Source organism: Bos indicus, chromosome 11, assembly GCF_029378745.1.
Source record: "Bos indicus isolate NIAB-ARS_2022 breed Sahiwal x Tharparkar chromosome 11, NIAB-ARS_B.indTharparkar_mat_pri_1.0, whole genome shotgun sequence".
Classification (NCBI taxonomy): Eukaryota; Metazoa; Chordata; class Mammalia; order Artiodactyla; family Bovidae; genus Bos; species Bos indicus.
This window is the reverse complement of record NC_091770.1, coordinates 100,519,833-100,538,901: the sequence shown is the minus strand read 5'-3', so window position 1 is coordinate 100,538,901 and position 19,069 is coordinate 100,519,833. Positions and strand designations below refer to the sequence as shown.

Sequence of the window (19,069 nt, the reverse complement as noted above, 5' to 3'; positions counted from 1 at the left end):
AAACCACCGCCAAATTGTCTGCAGCTGTCCTCTCTGCTCAAGCTTTTCTTCTTACTCAAGTTCTTCCTCCTCCATGATGTAGACTACTCAAGGCCACCCAGCCATGTTAGGGGGGAAACCTGCTGTGGCCGGTCATGGCCACCGTTCCCAGGAGTTCATTGTTGGCTGTGGGCTGGACTGCCCCCAGCTTTGTCACTTAAGCTCTCCTGGGTTTCCCTGGCATGTGCCACAGGGCCACAGTTGCTAACAAATTGCCAGGCTACTGGGCTAGAGTCTGACCGGGGTGGTCTCTTCTGGATTCCATGGTTTTTGCTAAAGAGAGGGGTCAGTTCTTCCAGGTAAATGGGTTCTCTGGCAAATGGCCTTCGGCAGCACTTTAGTCAGAAAACACAAAGGTTGGTCTAAGAAAAGCATGATCTGCCACACACACACACACACACACACACATTCTTACCCCTCTCTCTGCAGAAATAAAGAAACAAAAGACTAATGTATAATTTTTTTTTAATTCTCCTCACTGCAGCCCCCCGCTCCCCGCCCCATCCCTCCGTCTGTGGACCACTTCTGTGGGCTACAGGGGACTATTGGAACAAAGCTGAGGCCTGGCACCCCCACTACGCTGCCAGACCCAGAGAACAAGTCACAATCACAAATTATCACAACAATTAGCAGCTACACTTGGGAGATGGGTAAAGTGAGGCGGCCCAGCTCTGCATTGTCAGCTGGTCTATTTGGCGGTGACCTTGTTCTGGAGGCGATGATATTCCTTCAGCCTGTAAACCAGATTCAAAACAAAGGAAAATGTAAATTAACAATAACAACATGCACTCAGTTCAATTAATTCAGGCAGAGCCGGGGTGGCGGGGGGCAGCTGTTTGTTAAGACGTGTGTGAAGTTCTCTTTTTATTCTCCCTCTCTCCTCTCCTGCCCTGGCCCCTCCTGCCCTCCAATCAGGATAATGTAATTAATTTATCTTAGGGGGAAAACATTGCTTGTCATTGTTGCAGACAAAGCGTTTAACTGGCGATGGGAGAAGTGAAGAGGCCATTATGAAAACCCAGTGTGTTTGGAGCCATTTGAAAGGGTTAGAGTCATAAAACACAGGGTGAAGGAGCCGGGGAGGTGGAGGTGACGGCCTGCCTGGATTCGATGTCTCTCCCGGTCTTGGCTCCAGGGACGGGAGGCTGGCTCTGGGAGAAAGTGGGTCTGTGCTGAGGGCACATTATCAGGGAAAGGAAAAAGACTCGTGCCTTCTTTTTGACCCCGTTCCCCCAGGAGAAGGAAGCTAGTGATTAAGAACCCAGAGCCTGATAGACCGGTTGCCAGGCACCGTGCCCTTCCTGGGCACCAGGGTCTGGGTGGAGTGCTTGATTTCCATGGCCTGGACTTGAACTTCCACCACACCTGTGAGGCAGGTATGGTTAACACCCCTACTAGTGATTTCCAGAGGTTTGGAAAGGGTCTGAACCCAAACTGCAGAACCAGGACTTGAACCCAGGTCTGAGTGGCCTCAGTTGGTGTGTATCACGCACCCTGGGCCATGGAGATCCGTGTCTCCAGTTAGACCTGCATGGGGATGAGAAGGCAGGAGTTGGTGACCTTCTGTGGCTCCTTTCTACCTCTTGGCTGTCTCCCTTGCTAAGCTGCTCGGGAAAGGGGCTCCTGGTGGAGTCCCTGTGGTTGGAGAGGATGGGAGTGAGTGTCAGAGGCAACTCAGAAACCCGGAACTCAAGTGCCCGGGACTCTGTTGCCCTTGGCTGTCAGCAAGTGTGCCTTCCGGTCCTGCAGAGGCTGGGTCCAGAGCAGGCACTGAGGATGCTGTGGTTGAGGGACAGGAAGGTGGGGCTTGTCTAGGGCACAGCAGTGGTCAGAACACTGAGGTCCCTTCAGAGCTGGCTCCCCACACCTGGAAGGTCTGAGGGCCCATCAGGGGCCAGGGCTTCTCACCTGAGGGAATTGATGTTGATGAAACCAGTGGCATCAACCGGCTCGTAGTCTCCCTGCACGTTCATGCTGCAAAAGAGTGGGAGCTCGTCAGCATCCGGGGGACCCCAGCCTCACAGACACCCAGGTGTTTCCTGTGTGGATCCAACCCTGCCTGCACTCTGGCTCTTCACTGTTTTCCTTCCGGTTCGGGGAGCCCTACCCTGTCCCGGGGCTGGAGAGCAGGGAGCCACAACCCTGCCATGCAGATGGGCGGGCTGGGTCCTGGCCCTGCCAGTGCCAGCCGGGTGAACTCCTGCCACCAACCAGAGCACTGCACCCGTACCCTCAGGACACGCATCGGAGCCACCTCTGCCCTCAGGGTGTCCAGGAGGAGCCGATGATGTTCAGCGGTCTGAAGGCCTGGGAGGCCGAGGTTACACACCAAACAGCCTCAGACATGCGTGACGGTGTCCCACAAGCTGCAGGGAGGCCCCAGCCTTCAAGATTTGCCCACGAAGCCTTTTTGACCTTGTCTGCCCAGTGAGTGAGACTGAGTCTAATCCATCTTCAAACCTGGGCACCCACCCCATGCCAGCTGGTCGTGAAAAAGGCACCGTCAGCTCCCATTGCCCTCAGCAGAACAGATTTTTTTTTGTCCCCATATACAGTTTCCATCGATTCAACAGCCTTCCTCTTTTGATTGTTCTCGCTTAGCTGCCCTTCGGAACCCTTCGCAACCACAGTCGTTCAGATCCGGTCACCTGGTTGTGCATCCTGGCTCCACCCCCAGCACAGACCTTAGGGCAAATGTTTTTGCTTTTTGAGTTCCAGTCTTTCATTTGTGAAACAGGACCTTCATCGTTACCATTTGTTGTCATCGTTGTTTAGTAGCTCAGTCATGTCCGACTCTTTCTCGACCCCATTGTAGCCCTCCAGGCTCCTCGATCCACAGGATTTCCCAGGCAAGAATACTGGAGTGAGTCGCCATTTCTCCTCCAGGGGATCTTCCGGACCCGGGGATCGAACCCCACATCTCCAGCATTGCAGGCAGATTCTTTCCTGCTGAGCCAGCAGGGAAGCCCCTCCAGCATTGTCACGGGCTCCACATAAAATGATGTAGCTGGCATCTGGTAAGCACTCAGTGCCACTAACATCATTCATTCACCTGTTCATTTACTCAGGTATTTATTAAGCACCTACTACCCGCCAGGCACCGAGCCAGATGCTGAGGAAACAAGGACCTGGCAGGAGCAGCTCCCACGTGGAGGGGCGGCGGGTGCAGACATAAGCAATCAATCACCCACCTGCCCTCGATAATTTACTGGCTGTGATCCGCTCTTTGAGGACAAGTTCAGAGTGTTGTGGCCTCACATCTGACTCCACCAGGCCACCCTCTGAATCCCCCCGGGGGAAGGGGTCCCTCCTGTTTCTCACGGGGCCCCTGTTGCATCCTGCCCTGAATTAGCCCCTTGTCTTCATGTCTGCAGAACTCTAGCCTCAGGATAAAGCGGTCTCAAGGTTCTCACTGACAAGGAGGTGGCCTGCCCCCTCAGAACCCTTCTCCAGAGAGGTAAGATGGAGGGGGGGGTGGTGGGGGTTTGAGGGGTGGGGGGAGCTAAGGGGATCTGCTGTTTTTCCCAGACCCCGAGGCTGTGCCTTTGACTGGCTCTTTGTGGACTGTGGGCTTGTACTGTGGGCTTGTAGAGCATCAGGGGAGGTTAAAAAAAAAAAAAAAAAATCATTGTAAACTGGAGTCTCTGCACCCGGCTGCACTGTGGCTTGTCGGGACGCGGGCTCTGGGCCTCCCCCCACTATGCCCTCGCCCTGACCTTCACGGGACCTTGAAGCTGGCACATGGAACTCCCACGCTCCCTCCTTTTCACCTCCACCGGCTCCTCTAGGGCTCAGGTGGCCAAAGTCACCAGGAGCCGATTAACAGGAAGCGGAAAAGATTCTAGGGGGCTGCTGCTTGGGACCCTTCCCTGGGCAGGGAGAGGCTGGACCAAACTAAAGCATCGGCCTCCTGGAATGGCTTTTACAGATGTTGCTGGGGTGATAAAGCTTAACACGAGCCCTTCCTGAGCCACCCACCCCCGGCCCCCACCAACCATCGAACAGACTTTGGACACCTGGCCTCACTCCTGCTCTCCAAGTTGCCTTGCCCCTTTGGAAGAGTCCCTGTATTCAGCCCAGGGAGAAAGCAGGGCCGGATCCTGTTCCCCTTCTCCCTGGCTGGCCAGCCATCTCTCATGAGTCAAAACAAACTCTCCCACCCTCTTCCCCCAGACTGGCCCTTCAGACCACCCCGGCAGTCCCTGCCAAAGAGAAGCCCACCTCTGGGACAAACCTGTCCCACCAGACTGCCTAAGAGTCCCCGAGGTGTTTCTCGGGAACTGAAAAACCTCTCTTAAAATACTGAAGTTTGGGTGGTGTGGTGGTGGGGGGGTGCACTGTGGAAAAAAGAGTTTACAATGAATTTTTTTTTTTTTTACCTCCCCTGACGGTCTACAGAAAACCTCTGTGCTTTTATTTTTGTTCATTCGAGTGGCTCTGACCTGCTCTGTAATTACGTTACTTTCTACCTACTGTGCCGCGGCATTTCCAGTTCTGCTACCTCTAGGGGCTTCCTCGCCAGTCCCTGTGACGCTGTCACTCAAGGGCTTTCAAGTCAGCGATGTAGAAATCAGAAAGAAAAGGGAAATGGTCGGAGACACAGTGAGAATAAATGCTCCTGCTTTTCTCTCTTTTTTTCCCCTTTCCCTTTTTACTTTATTCATTTAATCTCCCCGAGTGAGACTGTAAGGCTTAATGAAGGGTTGGACAGATTATTAGAGGCTGTAGATTTGGAGGGGGAGGGAAGAAAGAGCCAGAGAGAGAAAGAGAGAAGATAATTTGACATTTACCCCGACTGATCTAAACTGATTCGGTTATATTTATGGCTTATAAAGTGTTTAGAAAGATTGAAGGGGGGGAGAGAAGTGCAACATGGCAAAGAGAACAGAGAGAGAAAAATAATATTGACTGCCAAACAAAACTCGTACTTTAATTCCTGACTGCCTTCCGGGAGGGGCCACACAGGGCCTGGGCCTTGCATCAGGTGGGGTTGCCTGTCCCCACCTCTTGTTTGACCAGGTGACCTCCAAAGGGGCCACTTGGCTCCATGGTCAAGGCCAGTCTCTCATTCAAGATGCAAACACAGGTACAGCTAATAGGCACCTGCTAAAGAATCTGCCTGCAGTGTGGGAGACCCAGGTTCGATCCCTGGGTCAGGAAGATCCCCTGGAGAAGAGAATGGCAACCCACTCCAGTATTCTGGCTTGGAGAATTCCATGGACAGAGGAGCCTATTGGGCTACAGTTCATGGGGTCACAAGAGTCAGACTCAGCGACTAACCCTTTCACACTTTCACCTTTGACCCAGCCTGCCAGGGCTCCCCAACCTCTCCCACAGCCATTCAGCTCCCTCACCCTGACCCATCGCGGGAGGCAGCTCTTCAAGGCTCCCTCCTGGCTCCCTCTCACCCAACTCTGTTGTTCCCCTTGGCAGTCTCCTCTTGGCCTTACCACCCAATGTCTTCAGCCTATGTTTCTCCTTAACTCTAGCCCTGTGTGTCCAACCGCCAACTATAGTTCTCCTGGCCCAAATCTCAAAGAAAACTAACCCTCAAGATGTCCAAATCCCAATGCGTGATTTTCTCCCATTCTCTCAACTCAGTCATTGCCATCAAAGTCTACCCAGCGGCTCATGCTGGAAAGCCTGGGGTGGTTCTGAACTTTTCCATCTCTCTCCCCATCCAAGCCCTTTTAATTCCACCTCCTAAATATCTGCCAAATCCATCTGCTGATCTCTATTCCCAGATCCAGCAGACTGGTCCAAGCCTCCAGCAGGTCCCACTGGGAGGCCTGTGTCCATCCCTGCCAGCTCCCACCTCGCTTAAATCCAGAGCAGCCAGAGAGGACCAAAGCCACAGTCCTTTACAATCTGGCTCCAGGGCCCTCCCACCCTGGAGTTCTTCTTGTGCCATGTTCTGGGTTCTTCCATGACTTGGACTCTCTGCACAGGACAGTCTCTCTGGAAATGCTCCGGCCCTGCCTCTCCCCCTGGTACACTCCTTTCTTTCAGAGACCAGCTCAGAGATGACTTCCACAGGGACGCGTCTCCCCACCCGCGTTATTATACCCAGCCCAGGTATCCTATATCTCTGGGTGGTCCAGCACCAGCTTCCCTAATCCTACACTCGGATGATCCTCTGACTGGGGCTTTCTCCCCATCTAGCCTGTAAGTTCCACGAGGACAGAGGTGGTGTGAATGCTCTTCGGGACTGTCTCCTCCACACCTTGCACATGCTTGGGAGCATCCTTGCTGAGAAAGACAGTGAGAGGAGATGCTGCACCCGAGGGTCTGTGCCCAGCTGGGGGCAGGGGTGGGAGGCACCTACCTCACGAGCTCCTCATTGTAGAGGGACAGTGGGGACTCCCGGCCAAGGATGTACACCTGGCCCTTGAAGACGGACACCTGCACTTTCCCTTCCACGCGCTCCTGGGACTTGGCAATGCAGTGGCGGACAAATTCACACTCGGGGCTGTGCCAGAAACCTGTGGGGAGGAAGAAACAAGGGTGCCAGTGAGGCCCGCTGTGTTGCTGCCCCAGGATGTGGACGGAACTGGATCCACATGGGGCCCCGTCGTGGCAGACGTGAGCCTGGGAGGGAGGCAGTCCTGTATCTGTGTTGTTCAGTGCGGAGTCCCGGCTCAGTGTGCACTTGTAAATGACCACACTGAGGAGCAAGCCCAGCTGCCCAGTCCTGTGACCTTGTAGGGTTCTGTCCCAACCCCTGCTACAATGCAGTCACCTCTCAAGGGTCAGGAGGAGGGGTTTTAACCTACTGCTTCATGCCACAGATATTCAGGGAGCTCCAGAGGTCAGGTGCTGGGGAGACAGCGGTGAAGAGACCCCCATCTTTTGCCCATGGGGGCTCAGTCTTCTCAGGGCAGCGGACTGATAAATTAGGCAGAAGACCTCAAGTAGGACTCAGATATATGTCACCGAGTGATGGGGGTGCCCAGCTGGGTGGTGGGTTTGGGGTCAGCAAGACCAGGTGTGTGGGGCCTTCACCTCTCTGTGCCTGTTCCCCCATCTGCTAAGGGGGAATGACCCTACCTTCCCCCACTCCCAGGGCCAGCAGGCTTATTGTGTGGAGGCCATGGACTCAGGACTGCTGTGAACACTGGGCCAAGAGCCAGGCAGAGCCCCACCCCTCAGGATGGGCAGACCCCTTTGAAAAAAGTGCCCTGTCTTTGACCAGGGATCTAACCCATGCCCCCTGCATTGGAAGCTTGGAGTCTCAACCACTGGACCACTAGGGAAGTTCCTGGACTAGCTCTTTGAATCCTCCCAAAGAGTCTTAGTCTTGGGGCTAAATTTCTCTTAGCTTCTCTCTTTTCTGTGCGAGGAAGTTAAGCTCAAGGACTTGAGACTTTTCCCCGATCACACAGGCTGCAGTGGTGGGGGCTGGACCTGACCTCAGTGGGCCCGAGTTCTAACAACTCTGCCTTGTATGATTGTCTTGCAGCTTTGCCGTCTGTACCTAAAACAGGCCCGAGGTGCCTGAGAAACGCATTGCACCCCCTCCTCCCGCCCCGAATCCCTCAGGCCGGGGAGGGCTGTGTGTTCAGTCCCGTCTTCCCAGGGTCTGGACAGTGGCTCCTCTCAGTCTCTGCCGAGGGCAGGGGGGCCATGATCGGGGTTGGGGGAGGGACAGGGCGAGGGGTAGGATTTCTCTGAAACGGAGCTGGAAAGGTGAGCCCACCTGGGCAGCTGCGGGGCCAGATGGTGTGTGATCTCCTGCCCTGATAAAGGGTCAGGTCAGCCCCAGGTCTGTGGCTATTGTTGGAGACTCAGGCCTCCGGGGGCACCTGCTGAGGCTGTCCGTGGGAATGGGGAGCAGGCCCTCCCTGTGATGGGTCCTTGCAGACTTCAGGGAGGGCCGGGCAGGGAGAGAAGGGGTTGGGTCCTCCCTCTCCTATGCTCACCTCCAGCTCCACCTTGGCAGGCCGTGTGGCCTCTGTGCTGTACGTAGTCTCCTTGTTTGCACAGTGAGGTGCTACCAACCACTCTCTAGGGGCTGTGGGGATTCAGTGAGCACTTCTGCTTTTGAGATCTGAATGTGGCCTCTGCCGGTCCTCACTGTATCCAGGGCGACAGACACCCGAGAAGGAGAGAACCTTTCCAAACCACACAGCACGGTCCGGAGTGCTCCTGCCTGTAGCCCAGACTCCCGTGGGAGGGGACACTGAGGGCCATGCACCCCTCCCTACCCCGTGCCCCAGTGGCTCGGCCATCTTTCTAAGTCAGGGTAACTAGCCCATTAGGTTCACAGGTTGGAAGAGAGGCAGCGATGTAGCCAGATAAGGGGGCAGAGAACCCAGTAGGAGCTCCTGGGCTTTTATCTCAGGTCTCCCCCGCTGCCTCCACAGGGGTCTTGCGCTCAGGTTTCTCTTCTCAGCAGACCCAACCCAGGGTGGGGGTACAGTGAGCCCTGAGAACTGCCCTGGGGAGACCCTGAGTGTCCCAGGCTGGGGGTGCATGGTGGGTGGGGCTGAGCCAAACTCTGTGTTAATTAGGATGACAATCCTCTGTGTATTATACCCATTTTACTGTCGAAGAAACTGAGGTGAGGGGAGAGGTGACCTACACCCCCTAAATGGAGGGGCCCTGAAGCTGGGGTCCTGCCAGGATGACCCTGCGGGGTGAGGCCCATGCCTGGTCCTGGAGGGAGGGTGCCTGTGCAAACTTCATACAGCCACATTAGGAAATTTGAGAATGGCGTGAGAGGAAAGACAGTGGTCACAGAAGCTGGGGCAGCTGGGAGTGGGCCCGAGACAGAAGGGCTTTCTTGGGCCTCAGTCTCCCCGGGCCCTGAGACCACAGTGGCTCCAAGAAAGCCAAGTGCCAGAGCAGAATGATAGATCTTCAGGGGGGAGCTAGACAGAACAAGAAGGGATCTGGCCCAGTGCCCTTTATCTTACAGGAGAGGAAACTGAGGCTGAGGGAGGAGACAGATTCAAGATCTACCCAGCCAGAGGCAAAGCCTTGTTCTCCTATGTTCACATTCGGAGACCACGTCAGGCACTCTCCTAGAGGCTTTGCAAATATCTATGCAATGCATATGTGCTAAGTTGCTTCAGTCGTGTCCGACTCTTTGCAACCCTATGGGCTGTACTCCACCAAGATTCTCTGTCCATGGGATTCTCCAGGCAAGAATATTGGAGTGGGTTGCCATTTCCTTCTCCACGGGATCTTTCCAACCCAGGGATCAAACCTGTGTCTCTTGTATCTCTGACATTGGCAGGCGGGTTCTTTACCACTCATGCTACCTGGGAAGCCCATATCTATGTATTGAGTCCTCACTGTAAGACAGGCAGCCTCATCTCCACTCTTCAGAGGAAGAAACCGAGGCACAGGGGGCTTAAGGAACATGCTGAAGCTGAACCCCACTCTCTAACATTTATGCATCCCTAATGAGAGAAATCCTATCACACAGCCCTTCGGAGCTGTTGAGGGAACAGGCTGGTGCCGAATGCCAACCTTGACATCTATGGGGGCCTGGACATCAGAGGCACCTGGCTGAACTTAATAACAACTACCTGGCAGGAGCCTCCACTCTAAGGTTTCATTTCCTTTGAAACCTAATCACTGTAACCTTTGGGGATTTAGGGGGCTCAGTGGGTGACAGCAAGGACTCAACACAGGCAGCCCAGTGCAGAGGCACCAGCCCCTCAGCTGGGGGCCAACCTGTGCCCCAGACACCCAGGGTGGGCCTGTACATGCCAGTGACCCTTAGTCACCCCTCGCAAATGGGCTCAGCCCACCTTCCCATCCCCCAGCATCTACTGAAGTGGCCGAGAACTTGGCCTCTGAAGCCAGCTTGTCCTGGGCTCCAAGCCACGGCTCAGCAGCTCTGAAACCTTGGACAAGCATTTTCATCTCACCTCTGTGCAGCTGAGATTAGGTAATACCCGGTTCAGGGCTGGGCAGCAAGAGTCGGCAGCCAATCTTGTGTGGGGAGCCTGGCAGCCTGGTCCCCGCTCAGCCCCACGGACGCCCCAGAAGCAGCCTCGGCCAGGTGCTGTCCCCCATCACAGCCTGCCACAGCTTAATGACTCTCCCACTTTGTAACCAAAATCCACCTTTCAGCATGGAAACCCCACTGAGCACAAGAGTCTGCAGGAGACAATGGTATTTAAACACCTGTCTGTACCTGGGAAGAGGGGGGCCCTGGGGTTTCAAAGCTGCTGGGAACAATGGGAGGGAAAAATAATGCCAGCCAATAACCACCATGTCGCCCTGAAACCCCGTGATGAGTTATAGCTATTCCAAGGTTTCAGAGGAAGTGAAACCTCCAAGTGGAGGACCAGTGGAAGAGGTGAGACTTATACCAGGCTGCTGCTATGAATATTAACTTTCCCGAGGTCCTTCTGACATCTAGGCTCCCAGAGAACGGCAGGCCATCCTCCCAACAGCTGAGAGGGTCTGTTATGACGTGATTTCTCAAATTAGGGAGATGTGACTGTTATAGAATAGGGTCAGCCCTTTCTAGAAAGGGCCAGATAGTAAATATTTTAGGCTCTATGGGCCATGTAGCTTCCCTAGCTACTACTCAGCTATGCCAGAGCCGTTCCAAAGTGGCCACAGACAGCAACATGGACACAAATGAGCAAGGAGGTGCCAAAAAAACTATTTGTTGGTGTTTAGTTGTGAAGTCATGTCTGACTCTTTTGTGATACCATAGATTGTAGCCTGCCAGGCTCCTCTGTCCATGGGATTTTCAAGGCAAGAATACTGGAATGGGTGGGCCATTTCCTTCTCCAAAAAACTATTTATGGATGCTGAAATTTGAATTTCTTATGATTTTCATATTAAATGAAATACATATTACTTAAAAAAAAATTTCCTCAACCACTGAAAAATGTAAAAATTGGTCTTAGTCTATGGGCTGAACAAAAACAGGCAACAGGTTGGATCTGCTCACTCCTGTTACAATGTCTGGGATGGATCTGGAGTCAGGAGGCCTGGTCAGATGGCAGATGAGGCATGGAAACTCAGTCTCCTCACCTGTGAAATGGGTATGTGTGGCCCTGGTGGCTTCTGAGTGGGGATCTGGCCCATGTAGTGCTCAGACCCTATTCTTGGTCAAGGTAGGCTTTCTCTGGCTTGAGGCAATTCATGGAGTGGCTCTGGGTTCTGCCTGGAGACAGGCTGACCTGAAGTCCAGCCCAACTTGGCCACTTCCAGTTGGGTAATGCTCTATAAGTTCCCTTTGCCCGGAGCCTTGGTTTCTGGCTGCAGCTCTCTTAGGAACTTGGGGGAGGGGGCCCTCCGGGATGGCTCGTGTCCCCACATGGTGCCAGGTACCCGGCACATGCTGAATGAAACTTGGCAGGATGCTGCCCTGGCCCCCTCTGCAGTCCCATGGGCTGCAGGCAGCAGAGCAGCGAGACGCCCCCGGGGAACTGGCGCGCTTCCCTCAAGACCTCATGAACAAGGCAGGTCCCACAGTCCCCTCCTCGCTCCTTGCCTCCTGCCCTCTCTCCAGCCCTTTCAACCTGCATCTTCCAGGCTCTAGCGCAGGTGGCAGTGGGTAAGTTGGGACTGGAGGAGGAGGGTGCCCCTGGGTCAGGGAGGGGAGGCAGCCCCTGCAGGCTCTACGCACCCGTGTAGACCAGCTCGGCGAATTTCAAGCCGAGGCCTTGCTTGATTTTGCGCACTTCCCGGTCCATGGTGAAGGCCTCGATGTCTAAATGAGCGTGGTAAAGGATCGTCCCCGCTGGGGTCTCGTAGATACCTAGCCATTTTTCCAGGCAGGGGGAAGAGAAGAAAAAAAGAGAGAAACGCATGAAACCCAAACTGTCAGCCAATGACAAAAAAAAAAATAATAATAATGACTCGTCTGACAGGAGACAAGCCGGTCGGACCCATTCACTCCCAGCTTGCTGCAAAATGCATCTGCCATTATGTTCACGCTGGGGCCACGACAGTCCACTCTGCGGCTTGCGGAGAAAATGTCTAGATGCCCCCCTTTGCAGAGGCCCTCAGATGCTGGAAAATGACAGGGTTTCAGAGCCGTTCCCCCCTCCTCCCCAACTCATGCCCACCGGCCCGCAGCTGAAAACCTGTAATTAAACCGATTCTGCTGGAGCCCAGGGCCCTGAACGTCCCTTCCTGCCTTCCCCTAGGGAGCCAGGGGAGGGGACGGCTGTTCACACACATGCACACGCGTGGACACGTGTGCACACACATGCCAGTTTCGGCTGGCGGCTCCCCTGCAGCCTCGTCTTTGCTGAGAAATCCTCGCCACCTTGGTCAACTCGGGGCTGACCCCACTGTACCGATGGGGAAACTGAGCCTCCTGGGGGGAGGGACGTAGCTGGAGTGGAGCTGGGGACGGTCCCTGAGTGGTGCTGTCTGCTTCCCTGTGGACCAGCAGGTGATGAGACCACACCTGGAAGGTCGCGGGAAGACGGTCTTGACCAGCGTCCTCCCCATCATCTCTGGCCTGAATCTTCCATCTGCTAAACAACCTGCTTGGACCACACCACCTCCTCGTGACAAGGGGGCTCCTGGCCCTGCGCTGAGTGTGGCCCTGGGAGGGAGATCTGATGAGTGGGCACCATCCTAGGTTTGGGGACACTGAGGCACCAAGAGGTGGAATTGGCCCCGGCAATCCTGGCAGTGTAGCCCCATGAGTCAAGTTCGGGTGAGCACCTTGGATAAACCTGCCTTGTGTCTGCTGTCCTGATGAAGCGGTCATAACCCTCCCCGACGAACGCCACCCCCAAAAGTCCCTTTCTTCCCACCAAATAGTGTTATGGCGTTAAAGGGACAGAGTTTTGGTTTTCCTCAAAATTTACGTGGTCATCTTTCCACAGGAGGGATTCATACGCCCACGTTCATGGCAGCATTATGCACAAGAACCAAAAGGTGGACGCAATCAGAATGCCCAACAATAGATGGATGGATAAACAGAAGAGATATTTCCATAGTGAAACATTCAGCCTTAAAAGGAAGTCCTGATACATGCGAAGACAGGATACATGGAAATCAACCAGAGACAAATCACCAAGAGACAAATACTGTGTCATCCTGCTCACGTGAGGTTCCTAAGAGTCCAGTTCATAGAAACCAAATGGAAAGCTGGGTGCCAGGGGCTGGGGAGGGGGAGAGGGGAGCTGGTGTTTAACAGGGCCTCGCTTTGAGAAGACGAAAGAGTTCTGGAGATGCAGGCTGGTGCTCACACAGCAACATGAATGTTGTCCTTAATACTACTGAACAGGACCCTCAAAACAGTTTAAATGGTAAGCTTTATGTTTTGTGTTTGTTGTTGTTCAGTTGCTAAGTCATATCCAACTCTTTGCAAACCCATGGACTGCAGCATGCCCGACTTCCCTGTCCTTCACCATCTCCTGGAGTTTGCTCAAATTCATGTTCATTGAGTCGGTGATGCTATCTAACCATCTCATCCTTTGCTGCCCCCTTCTTTTGCCTTCAGTCTTTCCCAGCATCAGGATTTTTTCCCAATGTTTTGTATATTTTACCACAATTTAAAAATGCTTAAAAACAAAAAAACCAAAAACCAGAAAGGAAGAGATTGTTTAAACTCTGAAGTCCATAGGGGACATGACCAAGGTTGTGTCTGATGTAAGTAGCCAGAAATTTTCTCCTCTGAGAACTTCTCTGGTCTTTAATCTAAGTCTGGGAATCCATAGAAATGTCAGGGCCCATAACGATGGCCTGTATTTTCCTAACTCAGCTGCAAACTCAGGATTCAAACATCCTTAGGCGGAAACTCAACATATACAATTAAAGACGAGGTCCAGCTGTGGGGAGCAGAAGTCCCCCTGCAAACCCTGGACTCCACAAGCGGTCCTTAAAAATCCTGATTTGGCACAACACACCCATTTCACAGATGGGGAGACTGAGACCTGCCTCTGAGTTTTCCATCTCTGCACTTGGTTGCCTCTTAGGCCTTTTGCAAAGTGATCCAGTGCTCACCAAGCATGAAAGGGACACCCAAATCTGAGGTGCTGTGGCCAAGAAAGAGTGTTCCCAAGGCTCTGAGGTGTTCCAGAGTGGAAAAGAGCCTGTCTATGGGGAAGCGGGTCTCTTATCTGCAAACCCCCCACATCCTGGGGTTCGGGGACATGCGCAGAGAGGCAAGGCGTTGCTAGGACACGCTGGTCCTGTTTCACTCGTGTGCCTGCAGCTCTTGGGCCACTTCTGCTGTCCTGAATCAGTTGTGGGGGTAAACACAGCTGTTTCCCCGGTAGGAAAACACCACCATCCCTCAGTTCACGCAGCAGGCCCAAGCCCTCGACTCCCCGGGGAGCGCCTCAGGCCCTCACCACCCCTCATCATGACTCTCATAAACACAGTTCAAACCGGCTCTGTCATCCGCGTCCACAAACTGCCTCAGAGACACAACCCCGAAGGAGCTTAGAAGGGCTGACGAGGTGGGAGACAGGTGGGTGGCTGAGAAAACGACAGCGTGAGACTGGGGACACTGGACACAGAACGCCTGTGAAAAGCAGACAAGCACTCAGCACAGGCTCTGGGCTGGCGCCTTCTGGGGACAGTTGTTCAGTCGCTCAGTCATGTCTGACTCTTGGTGACCCCACGGACTGCAGCACGCCAGGCTTCCCTGTCCTTCACCATCGCCCGGGGTTTGCTCAAATTCATGTCTGTTGATTTGGGGACACTAGGGAGCCATAAACAAGTGGCTTCCGATGACCCCAGGCCACTGAGAAAGGCCTGATGTTTACAGCAGTCTGTTTACAATGTTAGAGGGCTGCAGAGTTTTTGGAAACATCTACTTCCAAAAAAAAATAAAAAAAGACAGAAATAACCACAAGGTAAAAGGGGCAAGCTTTCAGTTTTTCTAGAAACTTTATCACCAAGAGTCACCAACAGCAAGATAATGGCAAAGCCTTATTTGTCTTCTCATTCTAGCAACTCAATATATATATCTAGCAACTCAATATATATTTACTATATACCGGGCTTCCCAGGTGGCTCAGGGGTAAAGAATCTGCCTGACAATGCAGGAGACGTAAGAGACACAGGTTCGATCCCTGGGTAGGGCTGATCCCCTGGAGGAGGAAATGGCAACCCACCCCAGCATCCTTGCCTGGGAAATACCATGGACAGAGGAGCCTGGTGGGCTATAGTCCGTGGGGTCCCAAAGAGTCAATCAGGTCCCAAAGAGTCAGAACTGAACTCTACATACTAGGAACTCAGTATTTACTGGACTAGAAATGGGCCTTCTAATTCTTCCTGATTGTTACTTTTGCCACATTTTGGAAAAACCCAGAAACTTTCAAAGCCCGTTCTTACACACACAGTCACAACGGCAGGCCAAGGGCAGGAGCTGCCCTCATCTTTAGCCCCTGGGGAACCCAGCTGCCTCCTTGCTCTCCTGTCCACACCCGGCCAGCTGAGTCCAAGCTGTATTCGTAGATCAGGAGTGCGGCCCAGAAGTCCCTCTCAACTTATACCTTTACAGTTGTTCAGCGCAAGTCACTTCTGCTGTGTGACCTCGGGCTGCCTCAGCCCCCTCTGTGGCCTAGGCAACCTGCCTGTAAGAGGAGAAGGTGGCAAGTGTCGACTGCTCTTTTGCCTAAGTCCCACTGAGACGCGCCTGAAGGTGAGCACCCAGACACAATGGCCCTGGTGCGCATGCGGTTTCATTTCTGGAACGCTGTAGCCAGCTCCCTAGCATCACCTCCCCACAGTCCAGAGACGAAACAGGACCAGTCGCTGGCAGGGTGAGAGGACATCCATGCTTTCCATCAAGGAAGAGCTATGACTTGTCCTAGCCCTCGACCCCCGTTGTTATTTAGTCACTCAGTCGTGTCTGACTCTTTGTGACACCATGGACTGTAGCCCGCCAGCCTCCTCTGTCCATGGGATTCTCCAGGCAAGAATACTGGAGTGGGTTGCTGTTTCCTTCTCCGGGGGGTGGGGGGGGGTGTCTTCCCAGCCTGGGGATTGAACCCGCATCTCCTGCATTGGAGACCAGTTCTTTACCACTGAGTCACCTGGGAAGCCCCTGTCCCCCACCACCACCCCCAAACTGCGCCATCAGAGCTGTCCCCAGGAAAAGAACAGAGAGTGTCTGGTGGACAGTCACCCACCGCTGAGCCCTCAGGACCAGCCACACGACCGTCAGCCCTCCGAGGGCGCTGCGGGAGGAGTCATAGGCGAGAAGAGAAGCCGCAGCCGTGAAACACACCAGCACAATTAATATTCCCGTTCCTTGCCTTAGAAGGTGTTAAAGTTAATTGTGACTGATCAAAAAGCTTGTTTGCAGGTTGCTGTTGTCGTGTGTGCGTGTGTGTGTGTGTGTGTGTCTTAAAGCTTTCCTTCTCCTCTCCACAGGGGTAGGGGGTACAGATGATTTCTGTGTATTTCTTCTGGGGAAAAAAATGACTTAAAAAAAAAAACCCAGTGACAGAATCCTGATGCTTAAAGACTATGGATTTGGGGCTTTTGACAGTCGGCATACAAACCACTGCGCAAAAAGAAGGAGGAAATGACAGCTGAGTCTCGGTGTCGCTGGGGAAGAGACAACAGACATCTTCCGAGTGACACGCACAGCGGATTCAAGTGTCTATTTTCATCTCCCCGTGTTTACAGGAAAAAGACAGAGGTGTCAGCGGTTCTCTGCGGAGCGGCTTCAATCACACCATAATTACTGCCGAGGAGCGGGTGGGGAAGAAGGGCGAGGAGCTGGGGGGCGGCCGGGGTGGGGGGAGAGTGGACCGAGGAGGAAGAGGTGGGAACCAAAACAGCTGCAGCCGCTTAAATTTTTCTCATCTGTTTTCCCGAGGCTGCCAGGTTAGCCCAGAAATTGAGCAATTTGGCAGAACTGAGTGGGATCGGCCAACTCGGTCGGAGGTTCGGGTGGGGGGCGGTGGGAGGGCAGAGGTGGAGGTTAAGGCACCTGGACCACTGCCTCTGGTCGTTTGGGTAAGCAGTGTCCAGAGGAAGGGATTCAGAAAGGCCAGGGGAGGGGAGCTGGGCTGGAGCCCAAGAGCTCCCCACTTAGATCCCATGGCCAAGAAGAGAGGCAGTTGCCATGGTGATGGGGAGGCAAGTCCCTGTGGGTTGCTAGCCTTCCTCTATGCTCACGGTGCCCCGCGGGCCCTACCCTGGGAATCAGGGTGGGCCTCTGATGCTGGCCACTCCGGGCTTCTGGGAATGCGAACACCTTTGCCTCACAAGTCTCCCTCCAATCTGGAATGTTCAGTCTGAGCGGAGACTCTGGGAGGTCTGGAGAGGCGGGCGGCAACTCGTAAGTCTTTCTTCGCCAGAAAGTGATGGAGTAAGGAGGAAGTGAGAGAGGAGGGGAGGATGCGAGAGAGATGGGAAGGAGTGAGGAAGATGGAAGAGAGTGGAAGGGAGGAGTGGAGGGGAGAACAGAAGGCAGGTGAGGAGGCGAGTGCGGAGGGAGTCACCGAGGGAAGCGGCAGAGGCGAGACCCATGGGGCCGGGCTGGGGGGAGAAGGTGAGGGACGAACCAGCGCCAGCTCCTTCTCAGCTTCCCTCCTGCCTGCCTCGCCCCCCTTCTCCTCCCCACTGATTTCATTTACTTCACTTAATTAGCCCCCCTCCAGAGTTAAAAAGATAATGTGATAATGACGATGTGAACAGCCACAATACAGCGAAAGCTACTCCATCTGCGGCTTCCCCAGCCCCCGGCCTGCTGACCCCATGGCCCCAAGTGCCACTAACCTGGCCACCCCAGACCTGATACATTAGCACTGCCAGCTTCCTACCCACCCACCCTCCCCCAACCCGGCAAAAAAAAAAAAAAAAGCCTTTAACCAATTTCAACTCTAAACTTTGTAAAATCAATACAAATGACATTTCCCCCTTGTACATCAACCTACGAACAATAGCACCTTCCTGCTCTGCCCTCCATATAATTGACAATTAACAGCTTTTCCCCTGACCGTAGACCTAATAAAAGTCTCGTGGGCGAACCGACGATGTCTTCCTCTATTGCCCCTCTTTCTTTCTCACAGTGACTTATTGGGAGTGGAGAAATAAAAAACAAGACCTCCCCCTAAAATTAAGAAGCAACTTTCTTTTCTCACTCCCCAAGTCAGAAAACAGGCAAGGTAGAACTTGCAGAGAGAGAGAAGGTGAGATCCTCTAGCATGCCCACCTTTGCCGGTGGGAGTTGCAGAGCCGGAAAGCAACTTGTCTGAGGATACACAGCAAGCAACTCTCAGGCTAAATGCTATGCTTTTAGAGAAAGCCCCTCAAAGGTGCACACGCAGTGCTTGCGCAGAGTGAGGGCTATGCTCCAGGAATCTTCACCTCAGGTGGATGGTAAGAAGCAAGGGAGTTGGAACTGAGCGCTAACCTCATGGCTCCAACCTTCAAAGTTCAATCTGGGAACAGGTAGGAAGCCTACCTCCAGGCACGGCACCCACTATAGGTCAACACAGAGGTGTTCAATCTGCCCAACAACCCATTTCATGGATGAAGCCTCTCTGAAGAGGCTACGTTGCTTTCCGAAGGGTGATGGAGCCAAGGCAGGCAGTCGAGTCTGGTGCCCAAGCCTGGCCCCTGACACCCGCCCTTCCATGCGCCTCTGCCAGGCCTCCAGGAGGCCGGCCAGCCTCACACCTAAACCACCACCCATCTGGCCACTTGGGGCTGCTCCTGCCACTCACACTGGAAGGCTCCCACTCCTTTCTATCCCACCTTCTTCTACCAGGTAAAGTCTATCCTTCTGCCACCTCTTTCAGGATGCGTTCCCAGAATAGTCCAGTCCACTTGGGTGCCATTTCACAGAGTGATCTCAGGCGATCTGTCCATCGTCAGCACTGTTGATTTACATCCACAATCAGTGATGCCTGCCTTGGACAGAGAAGGGACACGATCGTGGTGCAGACTGGACAGTTCCCAGAGGGCAAAGGCCGCCTTGACCCTTTCAGCATCCCTATGGGACTGCTGCATTCAAGAAGCTCTTCCACTGGGCCAGTTCCTGCTAACATACATGGGCTAGAACCCGGATCTACCCCAGTGCAGAGTTCAAGCCCTCAGCCCTCCACCCCATGCCTCTCTGGGACTCGAC

At 53.8% G+C, this 19,069-nt stretch overlaps 1 protein-coding gene across 1 annotated transcript in view; it reads right to left on the bottom strand.

Annotated features, from left to right (window-relative positions):
* Positions 1-487: 487 nt before the first annotated feature.
* Positions 488-19,069, bottom strand: part of ASS1 (argininosuccinate synthase 1) — a 52,118-nt gene continuing 33,536 nt past the window's right edge. Inside the window, exons 12-15 of the mRNA XM_019971023.2 lie at positions 11,639-11,770; positions 6,365-6,521; positions 1,948-2,013; positions 488-773 (exon numbers count right to left, since the gene is read on the bottom strand). Coding sequence (XP_019826582.2) covers positions 728-773; positions 1,948-2,013; positions 6,365-6,521; positions 11,639-11,770 — 401 coding nt within the window. The 3' untranslated portion in view covers positions 488-727. The remainder of the gene's footprint in view (positions 774-1,947; positions 2,014-6,364; positions 6,522-11,638; positions 11,771-19,069) is intronic.